The sequence below is a fragment of the Microchirus variegatus genome (genome assembly GCF_963457635.1).
Source record: "Microchirus variegatus genome assembly, chromosome: 9".
Classification (NCBI taxonomy): Eukaryota; Metazoa; Chordata; class Actinopteri; order Pleuronectiformes; family Soleidae; genus Microchirus; species Microchirus variegatus.
The window spans coordinates 14717531-14737587 of record NC_139810.1 but is presented as its reverse complement, the minus strand read 5'-3'; the positions used below and the strand labels follow the sequence as shown (position 1 = coordinate 14737587).

General features: G+C 40.7%; 1 protein-coding gene across 1 annotated transcript in view; it reads right to left on the bottom strand.

The window, feature by feature from the left end:
- The window catches only part of ajap1 (adherens junctions associated protein 1), a gene marked incomplete at both ends in the record, with an annotated part of 43825 nt that overhangs the window by 8273 nt on the left and 15495 nt on the right, over nt 1–20057 (bottom strand). The window contains one exon of the mRNA XM_083895347.1: nt 8689–9452. Within this exon, the coding sequence (XP_083751473.1) occupies nt 8689–9452 (764 nt within the window). The remainder of the gene's footprint in view (nt 1–8688; nt 9453–20057) is intronic.

Genomic DNA, 20057 nt, shown 5'->3' with positions numbered 1-20057 from the left:
TTATGGAGTCCCCCACCATAAGAGTGGTTGCCGGGGAGGCGAATAGGAGATGGGGTTTAGGATTTGTGGGGTGAGATGACGGACAACCCTCATCCAAGCCGCAAGCCACGGTGAGTGGTGGAAGCTTCAGCCTCATAATAATGCAATTATCTTGTTCTTCTGCCCGTGAGAGACGAAAAGAAAAAACAATCCAATGATGCTGCTCTGGGTTCAAACCTGAACTTCCATAACTACATACAGCTCACCTTATTTCTACTCTTGTAGTAATTCATGCTGAGTTCATAAATCCCCAGTACACTGATGATGTATTTATCGCTGTACCTGGTTTATTTTAAAGGCTTAAAATGATTGACCACCAATTAGTCTGAAATGTGGACATTTTGAACATAACTTTGGGTAAAAAAAATAATTTAAATACTGCAGTAGTGTAAGACATCCTGCTACATTTCATAAATTAAACTAAATGAAGACATGCATCTGTCAGAGGCTGTGAGAGGAGCTGTTACAAATTATGAGTAAACATCAGCAGTAGTTTGAGCTCTAAGTGCCACACAAGATAACGGTAATATCCATTTTCTATGACAGAGATAGGGAGCATTTTAACACTTTCAGTGGAAGGACAACAGGCCTTTATTTTAATGGCATTTTGACTTGTCAAAGTTTACCATGTCTGTAAAATGTTAGTGTCCCACTGAGCTGCTACAGTGTGATAGTGAGGCAACATGCATCACACTGGGTATAATAATGGAAAACAAAAATGAATTTCAGCCGTCATTAATTTTATTATTCCCTGTGCGTGTATCTATGATGATTGATCACGTGGAAAAAATGCAATTCACTTCCGTGTTGAATGATTCAAATTACATAATAATAATTAAAATAATGAAAGGAAATAATTATCATTTGAAATAAATCTATTTCAGTATACTCGTGACATTCAACCATGTTTAAAATGTCATGCCTTATAAATAAATATATTTCTAAAGTGTAAATGTTATTGTTGTTATTAAATGTTATACACAATCCGTGCTTGACATGCAATAATTTACTGTTTGGTTATGAGGTTTGTTCCCGTGCTGATTTCCTCAACTGTCTGTTTGTAATTTGCACAATTTACAGAGTGAATTATTTGACAGCTCCCACCAATATAATAATGCAATGTGATGAGGAAAGGGAATCATTTACATGCTCATATACATCAGTTATTGTCATGCAAAGAGTGGTGTGTTCTTGTATTTGTCACCTCTTAGGGACCTTTTCTGGCAAGAACACTGACCATAGCAGGACCAGTCGAGCTCATGGAGACCTAAGGCTGGTCCAAATGAGGCAGAACCTCATTTCTGAGGAACTGGTTCAGTTAAAGGCTTACAATTTGTGCTCTGAACTGTGGCTAGGTTATGGTTAGGGTTAGGTATTAACTGGTTAAGGGATAAGGGTTTGGCGTTAGGCTGTTGAAATGTATGGAAGTCAATGCAGTGTCCTTAGAAGAATAGCTGTGCAAATCCTTATCACACATCCATTTCAAAGAGCCATTTAGGGCTAATGGTGTCTCCACCCACTCACTGTTGGCTTAAAAGCTTCTGGAAAAATGTGGGAAAGGCCCCTCATTAGTAAAACAGAGTTACAGCTCGCAAAGGTTGAGCCACTTTCCTTCCCACACACCCTAAAGCAGATTTGTACAGTGAGGCACATTAATATACACCACTGCACTCCCGAACCCATCCAAGACCATCTCCACAATCAGCAGACACCTGACCAGGCCAGGTTGGGGGGAAGACTTCCGTCAAAGGCTGCTGATCGTTTGGAATTGCCAATTAATGCTGGTGTCAAAGTGTCAATCTGGGTTGATTTCCACTGAGTAACTGAACAGTCTAAAACACTTATTGAAAAAAAAAGAGGCTGCTGAGAGCGGGTGAGAGAAGAGTGGGACAGAGAAAGGCGGGGGGGGAGAGTTGAAGAGGGACGGATCAAAAATGATTGCCTTTTCTCTCTGTGTCAAAGGCATCACTGCATTAATCAGCCAGGCTGGATGGCAGATGCTAAACCGGCCAAGAAGCCAGAAGATATTGCCTCAGTGTTGGTATTCCTTATGGGCTGTTTTCACACCTGCACTTTAATCTGGTGTAATTGGGTCAGTTTCTTTTTTTGGGTGATTCATTTAGACAAAAATGAGCAAAACAAACACACTGCTGTGAGGGAAGGTGGTCCGCCAACTGTCTTTAAATTTGCGATGGGAGCGTAATCCGACCTAGATCCAACACAACAATCAGATGTTTACCTGTTGCCCTGTCTGCTTTAGTTGGGGTTGCATTAATATTTGCTTGAAATTAATCCAGGCAAAGACAAAAAAAACACCACCTTATACTTGTTTCGTGTACTCGCTCACAGTAGCAGCTTAAATCAACAACTTTAAATTAACAACTCCAATTTCCAGGTAGTGTGAAAAGGCATCGCTGATGAGGCAGTTTCAATCAAGCATCCTGATTCATGTCGCATTGATGACATGAGGTATTTATTTTCAGCAAAGCTTGGCTGAATTTTCTAGCAGAGGAATGAGCTTTGAAACACATCATGCACCTGCAAATATTCTATATCTTCCCTCTCAAGTAGCACAATGAAACGTTTTAACAACACTGCTACCAAGCGCTAAATGGTTTAAAACGGGGTCATATTTAAATTCTGCCTTATCACCTATGACTAACAAAACCATCTCCTGTATTCCAAATCTGTCTCAGTCAACATCTGCACTTCTCTTCCTGTAGGCAGATGTCTCAAGCCATGAAGAAAGAACTGAGCAGCAGAGAAAAAGAGAGTAAAACAGCATCTGCTCAGTCTGGCCCCTTCATCTCCTCTTGGCTGGGTTTTCTATATATCAGAGAAAAGGGGTTTGACTCTGCATGCCTGTCACCAGGCATCAGCATTTAAGCCCAGATTTAATGCTCAAGAAAAGGAGATTCATTTTACCCACTTTATTGAGAGTCAATACAGTGAGAAGCAGCAAATTTATTGGATTACCATGGTAACCGCTGGGAAAAAAAAGTGGTTTCTCTCTGTCTCCTGCTGCTGAAGAGGCTGTACGCCTCTACAGGTCCACTGCAGGTCAAAATGCTGCAGAACAATGTTCACACAACAGACCCTTAACATACATTTTACATGTGCTCATGCTGCTCTACGGTGAATGTCAACTTACTTACAGTATGTACTCCATTCATTTAACCCTCCATTCCCTTCATAAAGATGCCAAGTGAATTGCAGATAGATGAATCTGGCTGCAATGCTTCCGCACAGGATGTCATATTTTATTCTAAACACCGCTAATTGCTTTCTTTTACATGGAGCTGCATGGCAGATACTAATGCCCCACTGCGTCTTTCAGAAACACACGATAGGTTTTGCTCTCTCCTCAAAAAAACCTGTAGCATTTAACCCTGTGATTCACAGGGCGTCTAACAAGACCCCAAGTTATCAGTCGTGGCTTTACTCACTGCAGTTTCAATCATCTCATATCCTTAATGGAGCTGACAGCTCCATCTGCGTAGAGTGGAGGGGGGTCACAGTTACCAGCGGCACAATCACCGAGAACAATCAGCGAGCATCTGGAGGCATCACGGCTACAGCCTCGTCGTCAAACACCTCGTCCTTCCCCTCCTCATACATCTCCTCTGTGATGGCCAGAGCGTTGTGACTGCAGCATCAACAGAATCTCGGACTAACTTTTACGAGATATAAACTTGTTTTAAATCTTTTAAAGGCAACCACAAAGGCTTGATTGTCAAAGGCCACTTGCAACTATGGCATTTTTGCATTAAAATAGAGAAAAAACACATTTCACGGCTTTTACTAAAGGCCTTTTAACTGACTATGTCCACAATAATTTTGTACTGGGATCTAGGCATTGGATTTTCCACTACAACCAGGAGTTGTTGTTGTTTTTTGTTGGTCTACACTTTTACTGCGAGCAGTAAGTGGGAGTTAAGTCACATAGCTTACAGGCAACACATGTAACACAGACAAGCTGTGATTTTCTCTCTGTGTCACTATTGAGCTGCTTTCCAAGTAAACCACAGTGGTCGGCAAATGTCACAGTTATCACAAAACAAAACATGCCAACAGCTCGACCAAGCCACAAGCAGCCATTGCACTTCAGGAAGAAGTCGGTGGCTTTTTCCTGCACAGAGACAGAGAACAGCGTGCATCTATTTATGGATCTCTTAGTCTTAGCTGGATCTTCATTGGGTCATTTTGACCTTTCATTTAAAATAAGTACAAGGTCACATTTGTCACATTTTCTGCCAGTGAAGATATTTTGTCTGATTGTCAACCAAACAGCACATTAAATTGCAGGACCTGGCTAGTATCACTTGCTTGTATGCATGTGTGTATGTGTGAGTGTAAGGGTGTGTGTGTGTTTTGCAGAGGCAACATCTGACTTAATGTCAGGAGACACTTCTTTTTAGGAGACATGCGACTTCGACAGCATGTCCAGTGTGCTCTGAAACTTGCCTTTTCCACATTTCATTTCCATCTCCATGGTGCAACAGGCTGTCAAAGATGCATCGTGACTTGACGTATTAACGATTACCCTGGATCACAGTAGAACTGATGCAAAATACCACTACTATGAATTGCAATGTGAAAAAGACATTTTGGAATATTTTCCTCTCCTTTTCGCTGCCTCCTTACACAAACAACAGCTTGTCCTCGTCTGACAGTGATGTGCTCACACACAGCATGAGCTGATTATGGTCATGATACACACATGCCATATGGGGCTGTGACAAAGTACACTAATGGCCTGCATTTGTGCTGGTTGCCTACAGTATTCATGAGTCATGGCAAATTAATTTATTCAGTCCATTTGTTGCTGGGTTGAATGCTCACACTGTAATCTCTAAAAATTTACAAGAAGCATGGCTTGCAATGAATTTTATGATTCCTATCATTCCAGTGACTAAGGCATTGATGGAAAAATAATGAACAAAGTTATTTTTCTTTAAGAAAAAAAAGAAAATAAAAAAATTTGAATGTATATGTATGTAGGAAATAGGAGATATTCAGTTCAGACTCCACATTTGGCCGAATGTGAGGGAGTCATAATAATAGCTTAGTCATAGGCTTGGTCCTCACAAGATGAACAGAATAGAGTAACAAGCAGAAGTTCAGTTGAAGCCAATAGTCCAATGGACCGATGATTGATTTATTAAATTAGTAATTGTAAATTCAAATGTTTGTCATTTGCAGATGCAGCCGGTTAAACAATGACAACACATTAATTAGAGCTTAAACTTGATGTGCATTTTCATTATTTTTGACATTTCAGAAAAAAAAAAAAAACAATTAACTACATTCATAGCGTAGCCTTTGATGCAGACATGGTCTGTGGAAGCTTTCATTTCTAAATCACTTCTTTGAGATTTCATTAGCTGGGCGTGTTTTGGATCTTAGGGTGGCCCGGTTCATTTTCCAATGAGGTTTATTCCAACCTCAAACTGGGTGACAATAATGACAAAGTTCCAAGAGCCACAGACACATATGGTTACTGAGAATAACCTACTAGTGAAGAATTACAACGGTAGTAAACTTAGCTGTTTGTAAAGCTCAATAACATCAGAGTAGAGAGTGTTAAAGGTCACACAGATCACCCACTACTCCTGGGGTTGCACCATCCCCTGCTTAAATGCTCATATTGGAATGTGTCAGCACTGTCATGAAAATACAAGTTACATCTACACCTGAAATAGGTTTACGTGGCACAGTAAGTGGACGTGCCTTGAGGGTAACATGCTGCAACAATGGCAAGGGAAACCGTACGCAGTCGCCACCGAATAGCTAGGTGAATAGGTGAATAGGTACAGAATATCTCGCCATTGTGCAGATTCAGGACTGAGCATCTGTGTGTGTGCACAAAAGCAAACATACATAATGCATACGCGCTCTTTGCACTGTTATGCATTTTTCAGTGTAATACATCTCAATTACCCTGACATTGTGTGCATGAGCACCGAAAAAAAATCTCAACAGAACCAGAGCCACCTGTGTATTAAACACTGGCATATTTTGTTATGAATCTATTACACAAGTGGATGTCAACTCATTTGGCCACAATGAGTAAAATGTAGCTTATTGAAATGATGATGACTTAACAATTTTAAGTGTGCAACACTGTGGAAAACTAGCACACAACCATGATGCCCCGAGGGCACAATAATATTGATTATTGCCACTTCATTTACTGTGAATGGATACAAATCACAATCTGTTGTAAAGTATAAGAAGAATGTCATACAACCAAAAAGTAACCAAGGCCGACTTTGTGCTGTGTTTCCATCATTGTACAGTTTGGTTTGGAACGGTAAAGCCCTGGCTTGTGTTTTGACTGAACTAACAGAACCTTTACTAGGTAGACAGGTTGTACGCTGTGCCCGAGGGCCGCATCAGCAAGATACGTAGCATGACATTAATGTGAAGACAACGAAAGACGACATTGAATGCGATGCAATGGACAACAGTGGAGGACATCCAGCAGCACTTTTGTTCTGCTTGGTTTGTGGCCGTTTGTCTCAACAAGACATCAAGCTTGTGAGCAAGTGAGGTTTTTCTGTCGCCCAATTAGCACCCAGCATTTCCACCCAGCTCAACTCGCCTCGGCACAGCACGGTAGTATCGCTTCAGCTCACGTGGAGCCTCGCCAGAGTTGGTACCAGGTACTATCACTAGTGGAAACACGGGTTGAGTCACGATAGTGGAAACACGGCATAACTATCCAGACCACACCGTGCCATTTTACTATGGTATCCCAAGGGAAGAGAGCTGAAAATGGAATTGTTGGGGCTGGTTATGTTGGCGCCATTCCTATTGGTAACAACACACAAAAAAAGCGCACTGTACCCAGACCAAACCGTTCCACTCGATGGAAACATGACTGAGGTTTGCATTAATCAGACAAAGATTAAATATAAACACTCTCAAAGACAAAGCAGCAGAGATGAGAGTCAGGGACAGAGACAAAGTGGAGCACCTCTCCTCCAGTAATTGTTTCTTTTCATCAACTCTGTGCCGTTGCTGTGGTAATTACATCTTGCCTCGAGGTCAGTCTGAGGCAGACATCAGTTGCGCAAAGGAAAACTTTGAAAAGCTTTGAAAAGTTATTGTGCTCATCTGCCCTGACAGGACACAGCCTGCTTATTGACTGCTTATTTTTTTTGCCTCTGCATCAGCTTTCACTTAGGAGCGATGACTGAATTCTTCCAGGATTCAGGATGATGCCATCATTCTGACTCACAGGTGGCTTCACACTCACCTCCCATTCAACATATAATGAAGAAATCACAACACACTGACAAGACAATTACACACTGTCATTTCATGTCACATTAAATGCGTGCACGTCAGTCAGAGTTGAACACACTGAAGGTGTACATGACTAATATTAAAACCAACTTTTAAAGTTATTTTTGTTGCAGCAGGAGAACTTATTTTATACACTGAGAATATAGTAAAAGCAACACGGATTGGTTTGCGAGTGGTCCAGGAGCTAGTGCTGCTCATATTTATTATTATTATGAATATTAGAATTAGGGTATTCCTCATTTATTATAACCACCAAACACAAACAGTTTGACTCAGGAGTGAAATTAGGACAAAATCTTTGACAATTCTGTCACCATAATGGACCAGAAGAGACATTTCGTTCAGCACTCCTCTGTATACATTCTAACATTTCTCAGCGCTTTAACATATTTTCCGCTTTAATTGAAAAGGAGGTGGCCAAGGACTTTTGATCACACTTACTGTTCGCTGCCTAATTTTATGACATTTATATTAATGTACCAAATGGGAAAGCTTCAATTAGCATGGCGCCTGTTCAGAAGTTGTTAAACATGACTTATGTTTTACGACTACCTCTATGGCCCATTTAAAACGCCACGTCCCTCGTGGACTTAATGAAATGGTAAATCTAATATGCCTGGCTCTGAGCTCTGTGTGTCCACAGCTCAGAGGGACTGTACATAAAAATCCCATATGCCCACATACAGTATTTCAGACCACACCTGGGTCAAGGACATTGTCCATGAACCAGCTAATATTTCCCCAAGTTGCAAAATCATACGAATGAATAGACCTGGATCATTCATCCATGGCTGTAATGAAAATGTGAAATATTTTCAGACGAAACAAGTGAGAGTGAAGTTATCGTTGTCTCCATGACACATACAGTAACTTCCCAGACTGTGTCTTTTCACCTTCCAGTATAAATTATAAACTTAAGTAAAAAGTATGGTTCTACACCAGCCCCCCACAGTGCTTGTTGGAACACACAACTGCACTGGATTCAGGGTTATCACACAGAGACAAACAACCATTTACTCTTACATTCACACCTATACGGTCAATTTAAAGTGACCAATTCATCTCTGTAAGTTATTGGACTATGGGAGGAAACAGGAATACCCGCACAAAACCCAGGGTGCACACACAGGAAGAACATGCAAACTCCTTGAAGAAAGGCATCAGTGCTAGACACTACTCCACCGTGTAGCCAAAACAACTTTCTCTGTTTTCCATTAAAGACATGCAATGGAGCCCTGAGGAAATACACCCACTAAAAGACATTAGGGCACTCATTTCTGGCACATGCTCACTCATATTAAAATGGAAAGTCACAGTTCTGTGTTCTCCGTTTCTTACCTGGTGTATCCCCATATGGCTTTGGTGGTTTTACAGTCTCCGAGCTGATCGGGGCCTTGGTGGTGCTTGCCCTCTTGGGCTCTGGTGTGGTAACTACAGAGAACGTCCTTTTGGAGGACCTGGTTGTCGTGCTAGTGGTTGTGGCCACTGTGGTAGATGAGACCCGCGGGAACAGCGTTACATTTGGCTCCTGTTTGTCGTCCCCATCTATGTTATCTGGACCCGTGGGTCCCCAGTCAATAAATCCAGCCACAGTGGTAGTCCGGCCCTCCTGAGACTTGTCGTAGCTGTCAGATTTGAGCTGCCTTCTGGCTCTAAGCAACAACCTTACTGTGTCTACTCCTCTGCTCCTGCTGGATAAAGCTTCTGGAATATCTGCTATAAGACCCAAAGGACCACCTGTCTGCATTTGAGAGAATCTCAACTGGCATTCCTTACACGTTGCTTTTCCTTTATGTGCTGGATTCCGATGCTGTTGTCCCTTGACTTTTGACCCAATCCCTGCCCTGTAGTCTTTGGGTAGAGAGGCAGGGCTGAAAAGTCGGTGGGCCAATGGGCTCACTGTTCTCCAGTGTAGCTTATTGGGCGTGTCCCACAGGGGCTGCAAGCGAGGCCGCGAGCGAGGCACCGGTTTGGGCGTGAGTTTGATCCCCAGACCTTGACTAAGGGGACTGCACACTGAGAAGTCCAGAGTGAGATGTGTCATGGCCAGCAGGATCCACACTCGGTGTCCCACACAGCTGCCTGGCCTCAGAGCAGATGGACTGCAGAGGAAAGAAAGTAAATGAGAGAAACTGATTTAGATTCAAACACATATCAGTGAGATATACATATTCAAACCATTCAAGTTCACGCCAATGCCCTATTATCAAGATTCACATCTGTATTCATCATCCATCTGCAAAGTTCTACCACCACAATTTCTTAAACTACCATTTAATGAAGCTTGGATAATAATGATATTCACAAAGGTCAGACAATGTAAATGTTCAAAAAACATGGAAAGGATTATGGATGTGCACTTTTTCCTCTCAGCTGTCAAAATCAGTCAGGGTTTATCCTTGATGTCACAGATTCAAATCAATCCAGGGATGATTACGCTGACACACCAGATCAGGTCTGGTTTAGCAGGTCATCACGTTCTGCATTACACACCACTGACACCAAGTCATCAGATTCAAAAAGGGCAATTTGATTATGTCGTGCAATGATTAGGAAGGTATTATGTTAGGCCAGCAGAAGGCACGGCATGACAAGTAAGAAATTCACCTCCTCCTCTTTGCCATTCATTTATTCCAAACCAAAGTTTTCTCAAAAATGTCCTTTGTAAGTGTAGAAACGTCAAGTCAGGAACAAGATGGCACATTGATTGATAGAGTGGTTGTTGGGGCTAGGACCCTGCAGAAGACTGATTTTACAGACAACCTTCAGGGACAAAGCTACACATTGATTCCCAGGGGAGAAAGCTCATTATGGGCTATCTTTCATCTCTGCTGTCCTTGGCTAATTTAAGCCCACACAGAAGGCTCATTTTGGAAGCATAGAGGGGATGATAGATGGAAATGTGTGAATGGGTTCTTCGACAGTCGAAGGCTGCACCATGATATCTATCGATCACATTATCTCCAAGTGTTAAATATCATCTATGTCTGTACTGACATGGCAAACGAGACAAAGCGTAGCTTGAGTTAGGAATGTGGTTTTTTTTTAGGCCTGTAATGATGCACCTAAATCACCATTCGGTTCATATCTCGATTTTTTTTTTTACAACTCACAGTTTCATACACAGTTTGATGTATTTGTTGTGGTGAGGGCGTTTCGGAGAAAAAAAAAACGAAGTAAATATAACAAACAATGTAAATAAAATAAATAAATGGCTGAGCTTTTTCCTTCCACATTCCGTGACAAAGTGAATTACATCAACAAAAATAAAAAAATATATATATATCCCGCACACTGAGGTAACAGACAGAAATTAAATGACAGAAAAGTAAGAACAAAACAACATTTATCTTTTCTCTAACGAAACTTCTTCGGGAAACAAACTTTCTGTCTGTGCAATAAACCACAAAATAACTAAACAAATGAACAACTATTTTCTTAAGAGAACCAAACTTGTTGCATTGCAGAGTTGATTCAAGGACGATGAAAATACTTCTTCAGAAACACCACCATGTCCACATTGTCTGGTGAGAGGATTGCTCTCTGTGTGATGTGGCTGCCAGGGCTCGAGCACACTGAGCAAATTATTTAACCCCTCATTCTCCATCCATCCATCCATTGTCTTCAGCTTTATCCTCCACAGGAGGGTCGCGAGGGATGCTGTGCCAATCTCAGCTGACATAGGGCGATAGGCGGGGTCACACCCTGGACAGTTGGCCAGTCCATTGCAGGGCCACATATAGAGATAAACAACCATTCAACCATTCAACTATTCACTGTCACATTCACGTCTACGGTCAATTTAGAGCGTCCAATTTACCTTATCCCCATATTGCAAGTTTATTTAACTTACTCTGAGGATGGTGTCGTTGAATGTGCATCGACATGTTTGACGTGTTGCCCGTCACTGTGGGAAGTTTTTTTTTTTTTTTAAACACTTACGGTAAATGGTGTGGGTCTTGTCGACAACGAGATTACCACTCTGTTATACCGCTGACTTAAATGATCTAGCAGTAGACCAAACTTTTGCTCACCCGTCATATGATTGGAAATGGACGAGGAGAAAATGTACTGTATCTTCAACTTTTTTTTTTCTTATATTAAGTAAATAGTATTTTAAGAAAGTTTGGGAGCACTGACAGTTTATAGGGCTGCATCTGGATTAGAAGCACAAACAGGAAGTTGGAAGGCACTTGTCGCGAATCTGCCTTTTAAAACCGACAAAGGTTTGCCACTAAGATAAAAGGAGCAACGTAGCAGCAGCAGCACAGTTGTAGTAAAAGTCACACAATACATCAAAACTTGGACAAACTGGACTCCAAAGTTTTCACAAGAGTTTTAAACTCTGTCTAGGTTTTGAGGCTGAAGATCAGACTCTTAATCCAAAGTATCAGGTGCAGAAAACTTTAAAAAAAAAAACTTTATTTCTCAATTCACGATCACAATAACTCTACTTTTAATTAATGCAAATCTATACGAATGTTCCGGCAACAGCACAAAGACCTTGTTGACGTCAAGTACTCTGATTAATTCTAATTCCTCTGCATAGGAATTTGAAATACTTTTTTCTGGAATACATATTAATTTATTTTAACCAAACTGTTAATACATTTTAATTTAAACCTAATTCTTTTGTAAGTTCCCCAGCCCCACCACTTGATTTTTATGTTTATACCACAGCAAAACAACAGGAAAAGGACGATAGACTCCAGCATTTCTCAGTTCTCAGTCAAGATCTTTGCACACACACTGGTTATGAGAAGTGATTCTGAACTATGATTTGAACAATTCAGTCCCAAATTAATCTGACTTGCATGCAACCAGCAATAACAATTTTGAATGATTTATCAATTAAGTCATGGTGATTAATGTGGTCATGAGAGCACAGTGATAGTCAGTGTTGTGCTGATAGTTAAGTAAAATACGGGTCATAATAATGTGTCTTGTGAGTGTCGAGGCCTTGACCTTAGACTGAAATCACACAGGTACACTAAAAGTTATTTATGTTTTATTCCCCAGACAAATTAACTCAGTATGTGATCATAAAACAGTTTGTTACTAATCATGAATAATATGATCCACAAAAGGGATCAGACAAAACCATGGTTGACCATGAAGGTCCTTAAAACTTAAACGCTCCAGTCAAATTTCTGAGAGTCGATTTATTCTGTGCAACAAAGGTGTTCAGATGAATAAATCCACAGACCATTGACGTGGAATAAAGGAGGTTGCAGACTTGTATTATTTTTTTAATTACCGTACAATTGTGAACTGAGGTAATGAATTCACAAAAGAAAACTTTCTGAACACGTCATAGACCGAAGCTTTGGTGCCGAAGGACACCAAATAAAAAAGTGAAACTTCCACTTTTTGCCCAGTAAGCAGTGTTATAAATGGTTTTATGGGCGCTTTTACTGCTGCATCAACTTATTCTTTAGTGTCATAATTAGGACCAAAGCTCTCAAATAGCTAACCGTTAAAAAATGAGGAATGTGTCCAACACTGATACAACAGTTGGCCAGCACAGGGCTCATTTTCTATTGTAACAGCTTCAGGTTGACTCTTTAGACTGAACAATCATCAGTTTCATAAACCTTAACCAAGCCAACTGCTCATCTTTCTTTACGGTAGCTTACCCTTTTCCTCTGTTAACCTTCACCCGACATACTTTTTTTTATCATGTAATTTTGCATCGAGGCTGTATTGTTCCTAATGACATTCCAAGGCGCAACAACATAAATATTTTAATCACTTATTGGATAATAAATGGCCACGAAAGGTGATCAGTTAACTTGACATTTAAATGATGTACTTATTGTACAATAAGGCTTCATAAACAGGAAAGTTGACGAGATGATGATGATGATGTACAACTATTTTTAAAGGTCTTGTAACAGTCATATTAGTTTATTGTGATGAATATTTATCATTCAGCTTGCACACACACACACACACGCACACACACACAATGTGTACACTGTGTCATGTATACACAATACCGATGTTGTGTAGCATTTACACATTAGGATGTTAACAAGCTGATATTTAACCGATAATGAAGTCTAATGAATCAAAAGCACATTTAATTATTGGTGTTAACAGAAAATGTGCATGTAAAATGTTTATAAGCGCATTTAAAATAATGACTGTGTAATTTAGAGCTAAGTAACTTATCATCTAACCCTAAATAAATACTTAAATCATTTGAATACTTTTTCTTTAATTTGAGGTTAGAACCTTGCCAGCCAGTAAAATATACTTTAGTGCTGCTTAGAACCATCTGGGCTTAACATTTATGCAGAGCGAGGAAGTGGAGGTATGTATCTTCGAATACATTATACAGTCAGCGAGGAAATTAGGCTCATAAAATCAATCCAAGGGTGTTAAAGGTGCAGAGAGTTTGTTTTTCTAGTAACAGTAGTGGATAGACGGTAACATGATAGCATACTATGTATTAAATATTCTAAGCAGGATGGTAACAGCAGACATCCCATATTGAATGTATTTCATATTCCCAGTTGATCGCCATTACCTAGTGTCCCTTGGCTCTGGCCTGGGCAAGATGTTCATTGATCCACAGTCTTTTACACAGTCCTGAGTTTTATATCTTGGTTACATACCGTAGAACTCGCCTGCTGTTAGTCTGGTCCCCCAAGAAATAGTTTAGTTTTGAAACTAAAAAGTGCGACACCAACTGTTCTCTGTTGTCAGCGGTACAGTCAGTTTTAAAGGGTTAATAATGTTTATATATATAATCCAAAAATACATGTTAATATGCTGGTGTAGGGCACTGTAAAATACTACTGCCAATGACATGTCATAAACCTGCAGCATCATAATTTAAGAATTATGTCTATAATACAGGTTGACATCCTCATATAACGGAAATATAACTTGGAGGTACAGTATCCTGCACAGATGGCAGATAAAATTTAGTATTCACTGCAAAGCAGATTGCTTTCTTGTGGGAATGTGTGTCTGGTTTCCCTTTTTCCTGAGCACATGCTGTATCACACCATCATTACTGACTTCAGAATATCATTAAACCCTGAGAATATGGCAGGAAATCCCTTTAGTGAAGATTGTGACTTCTGATTCCGAGCTCAAGCTACCCCCTCCTCACATTCTTATCACCACAAAGCAACGTGGTTGTACATTCAGTCCCAGTGGGGGAACTAAGGCAGGCTAATGGATATTCATGGGAATAACACATTAAGCTGAAAACCAGTGGAGAACATTAAAGTTGACAACCTACTCTCTATTTGACAACGCTCACTGATCCAACGGGCCTGAGGTTCCATATGTCAAGCCCATTCTGGAGACAGACATGGTAAGACTATTTTTAAAGGTATTGAGCCTTTAATTAGTATGTCTTTTGCCTTGGAGGACTCAGGTTTGAAGGTCAGCTAAAGACTAGCTGTTATCAAGTATAACAGACAGATGAAGGAGGCAGCCTGGGCTTCTGCTCACAGAAACACAGACAAAAGAGAACCACAGAGTGTGTGTGTGCGCGTGCGTGCGTGTGTGTGTGTGTATTCTGACCTTGTGAGGGCCAGTAGTCCTAATGGAGACAAAAACCTGGTCCTAATGAGGCAGAACCTCATTTCTAAAGAACTGGTAAAGATTAGGGCCAACATTTTAATTGTGGTTAGGTTAAGGTTAGGGTTAGGCATTAACTGGTTATGGTTAAGGTTAGGAATAACACTTGGTGTTTAGACTGTAGAAGTACATAGAGGTCAGTGCAAGTCCTTAAAAGGTAACAAACACCCTCTTTTGAGGCTTATGGCCCTTTTCCACTATGGTCCCAGCTCGCCTCGGCATGGCATGGCATGGTTTAGGTTGGGTTTCACTAAGAAAAAAGTACCTACCCACATGAGTGACTAGAGACTAGTCATGAGTGACTTGTAGAGCAGTTGTTTTAATGTAACTGAATCATTAGAATCTGTTCATTAAAACTATTTGTTCAGTACTTCCTCCATGACCAGAGCACTGACTCCACCACCACACAGTTATTGAACTGAAATACAGCGGCAGGATTTGTTTTTAGGATTGTTAAGTCTTTTTAAACTGATCTGCAGTTTGGCATTGATCACATTGTTTTGTCTCTTCCTGTGACGACACTCAGTGGCCGGCAGTCTGACAACGTCACGCATACCTACTCAGCTCGCTTGGAACCTTGCCAGAGCAGGTACCAAAAAAGTACCTGGTACCCGGTAATATGCTGGTGGCAACACACCATTACTCTGCCCAATGCCTGAAATTGAAAATGCAATTAGCTTCAAGTGAGCTTGAAGCTAAGTCACAGAGAGGATGATGGAGAGAAAGTGGGGAACTGTGCAGGGGGGTGGTCTGGCAGTGAACCTGACACTGAATAGTAGTCAAGTGGAAAATCCTCAGCGCTGACAAGGTGCAACATGCAGCTATGACTTTTATAAAAGGGGGAGGGGTCTGGGACAACATGCCTCGTAGTGACTAGACAAGAGGGTGATGAAAGAAGGTACCGGTGATGTAAGGGAAGTGTAAGAAAGCCATAGGCAAAATAGAATTGCAGCAACTGGTGTTTGACCAGAGAGGCAGTAGATGTATATCCATATACACTGTTTTTTTATCTGAAAAAAGTGCTATAGGGGTTTAGTTACACTAGCTGCATAAACCAGTGTGTGTGTGTGTGTGTGTGTGTGTGTGTGTGTGTGTGTGTGTGTGTGTGTGTGTGTGTGTGTGTGTGATCCAGAGCTCTGCTTTCCAAAAATCTAGCAATGTAGACTCAACAGAAACTCAGTGATGTAACAGTACATGTAAGATGTGATATTTCTGAGTAATATATTTGGATTATATTTCTCAGTCCAAATGTGAAAAAGCACCGGAGGAGGATTCAGTAAGCTTGACTTCTCTTCCTCCCTCTCTCTTTCGCTCTCTCTCTCTCTCGTTCCAGTTAAAGCTGTACTATATTCAGCAAATCTACTTCCAACTTATTCTGCAGCTTTCTACAAATGCCACTGTCAGGGGGGTTAGGATTATTCCTTGACAGGCTCTCCAAGTTAATCACATGAACTTCATGCTTGAGTCTAGTACATAATTAGGGTTTTCCATTTTGTTAAAATATTGACATGTTACTGAAGCTCTGATTTACACAGCTCAATTGCTTTTGAGACTTGGCCATGAATAAATAATATTCTGCAATCATGTGTACGGCATGACCATGGCCAAAACAGGCTGTCAAAAATGTACAGACTTGCAGATGATAGAAAACTTCTCAAAATAGATACCAAGTAGAACTGAGCATTATAACAGTAGACGTGCAATCGTGTCAATCGTGCAAACGCTGAAAACAAGAGGGCATTCTTTTTCCATCCTCGCTTTCCTCTGCACAACTCATGCTGTGCTGTAGAAGAAATGTAATCCATCGCACACAGATACTTAATAGCATTTACCTGCCCTTGAATTGGAAACCTCATATAACCAACACAAAGCCATCGAAAGACCAAAATGAATGAAAAGTAGGCTTTGAAGTTAGTAAAAGAGATTCACAGAATAATCCTGAACCAAATGCTTGAGCAAAAAAAAAGGCCAATTATGTCGTAAAGATAAAAGGTAGATGTGTCTCACCAATGTGCGTTGTCTATATGATTGTTGACGTGTCGTGCTACTGTGGTTGTTGTACTGCTGGATTTAGGCCTGGGCGATACATCCGCCTCGTTTCCCCTCCAGATATGCACACAGATGCACACAAAGCGAAAACACGGCTACTGCAAACGAGTGTGAGAATTGGGTTCCCAAGAAAGAACTAGTGACTTCAGTTGTTGATTTGGAACTGGTTTGGGTCGGCGATAGAAGTGGAACAAGTGACTGCACGCTGCAAACTTTATTTTAAAGGTGAAGTAAGTAGTTTATAGTGCCATCTAGTGGAGAGGCTGAAATTTACAACAAAGAACTGCTCCTCTGCTCACCCCCTCCCTTCCCTGAGCGATACGGTGTCCTCAGCTGGTCAAATGTCGTCCTCGTTGTCTTTCTCTGTGTCAGCAGATGAGGTTCGTGAGGCAGGGAGAGGGCGAGCTACCGCGGCCGTAGCAGAGGAAGCGAGAGAGTGGAGGCGGGACTTCCGCTACAAGTAAAGCGACGCTTGATTTGTTCTCTCGCGTTTGTCCTTACAGGCTCCGGTAGAAACATGGCGTCTCGCTGCTAACAGTGGCTATGCAACCGCGGCTCGCGACCATGTTATTTTACATGACTTTTTGAAACACTACGAAAATGAGACAAAAAATATTATACAGCGACTAGACAATGCAGGAGCACATAATATGTATAAAAAAGTGGATTTTGGGTTATATAAACCCATAAATACTACACAGTGTCCCTTTAAGTCCATTTCAACAAAAGATAGTAGCACAGGGAGAGCACCGCTGATTGTGAGCGGCAAGCTACTGCTGTATGTAGGATCAAGCCGAACAGTGGCAAACTGTAGATAATTTAAAATATTTGACAATCCCAAAAACCTGGGTTAATCTCCAAAAATTCTCAGGGAAATCTCAATATTTAACACAGTAGTCTGGTCCACGACTGGCATCACGCTGTCTGTGTATTTGTAGTCCAGAGACCGTGACACAGACACAGAGTCTGTGCTACAGTTATGGAGGACGTATTTCAAATAGTTTAATTAACTGACACTGAAACAGTGTGTATGTGTGTGTAAAACGTCATGCATTTACACATAGTACATCATATGAATAATCATTTTGTCTTTAGTAGAAAAAAAAAATCAATTTAAATCGAAAATCTAATTTTTTTTATCAGGGATTTTATTTTTAGACCATATCGCCCAGCCCTAGCTGGATTCCAGCCTCGCTCACACTTTGATGATATGTGAATTCAGCTGGAGCAGCAGTTGAGGGTTCTTGTTGTCAGCAGCACAATGACTAAAGCACTCGAGTTGACACAATCACCACGGCCCTCCCGTCTTCTTCAGCAACAGCAAACGGCTGTCGCAAATGTGCAGTCGCAGGATCGCTGTGTCTCCACGACATGAATTTATGTGAGCTTTGCTTGATCAAATGCTTCCAACCCAGATAATCTGAGTGAGGAAAACCGAAAATGCCAAAGGAGACCATGAAATAGTTTGAATCAGACGCCGTCACGAGTTACACTCTGACTGTTATGAAGATGACCCAGGCCTTATTCATAATTTAGTCATAGTTTACGGCCAACAGTCTTGTGTGTGCAGCATCACTTCGTACTAAAACACTAAAATGGTTAATGACTCACAGTGTTGCCAGATGGAAAATACAGAAATATTATACGGTGGCTTTAAAATGATCAACTATTTGTTGCTTCACAAAGTAAACAGTCTATCCTTCACAATAAAAGCCAAAAGATATACAGTACATACAGCGCTTTTGAGAAACATCCAACATCGCATGTGACAATCTGTGCCCATGGCCATGGCCGCCTTGCTGCCAGTCACCTCCGTCCTTTGAACTCATAATTGCAATTCTCCTAAACTGAATGAACTGAATAAAATAACTAAAACTCAAACCTTTCCCTTGAATACAACTGACCGTGTCAACTGATGCTCCAAATTGGTGATTGACAGGCATGTCTCATGCCTACTGATGTGATTGGACTTCAATCAGTGAAACGGTCAAATAATCGTACATTTGGTGATATTTCGTTTTAAAATGACTGATTGTACATCGCACAGTGAATGAAATTATCACACAAATATGATAGTTATCTTACATCTTGGCAACACCGATGACTCATCATGTGTATGCATTGAGTGAGCAATGATCCGATGCAACATCTACATGAGTAAATGCTAATCGCACATGTTGAGGAAGCACTTATCATTCAATGTAGATCTCATGTGCTGTAACTGGTTGGTTTTCAGGCTTGAGACTTAAGTGCCAACACCTCAGAATTGGCATATTATTTAATGTTTGGCTTGCTAATCAGGTAAAATTGGGATAAGGCTTCCATATGAAGCAAATACCAGTTGTTTGCTTATTTAATATTTATTCAGGCTTATTCAGATATCAGTTAAAGTATACATTGCTGATTTAGCTGATGTTGTACAGATTAGCTTTCCCCTCTGACCTATTATTTGCTTGAAGAGTATGTGTGATTTCAGGGAACTTGGGTTAACTAACTCTAATTGTATCTTCTAGAATGGGAAACACGTCACATTACATACATGTATTTAAGCCTTGCAAATGTCAGGCATCTTGACAAAAGATAAGCAAATGCCCAGTGCCTGATAAATCTGCTCTTCCCTCAGAAAACATCAAAGTAATCGAGTGCTATGTAGGCTATTATGCGCTGAAATTCTGTAATTCATGTGCCAGTGGGGCACAGATACGCAATGAAACAAAGGGCAAAATATAGTGATTCTGAACGAGGTCAACTTAAAAGGCTCTTCTGAAGCCTTTTCAAACGCTGCACAGAGCCTCAGTGTTTTAGTAATCATAATATGTCACGCGTATAGTAAAATTTGGCAGTTAACAATACATTAAGGCTGCAATAAACACAAGGGAATAAAAAAGTCTGAATTTAGAGCCTGTATCATTATTGTAGTGTATATGGATTATTACCATGGGAGTACAAGCAGATGATGAAAGATTCTCTGACTCCTTGAACTCATGGTCGACCCAGCAGAAGAAAATTATTATCTCTACAGCTAATCAGATATTGCACCTATTAATTGTCTTCTGCAC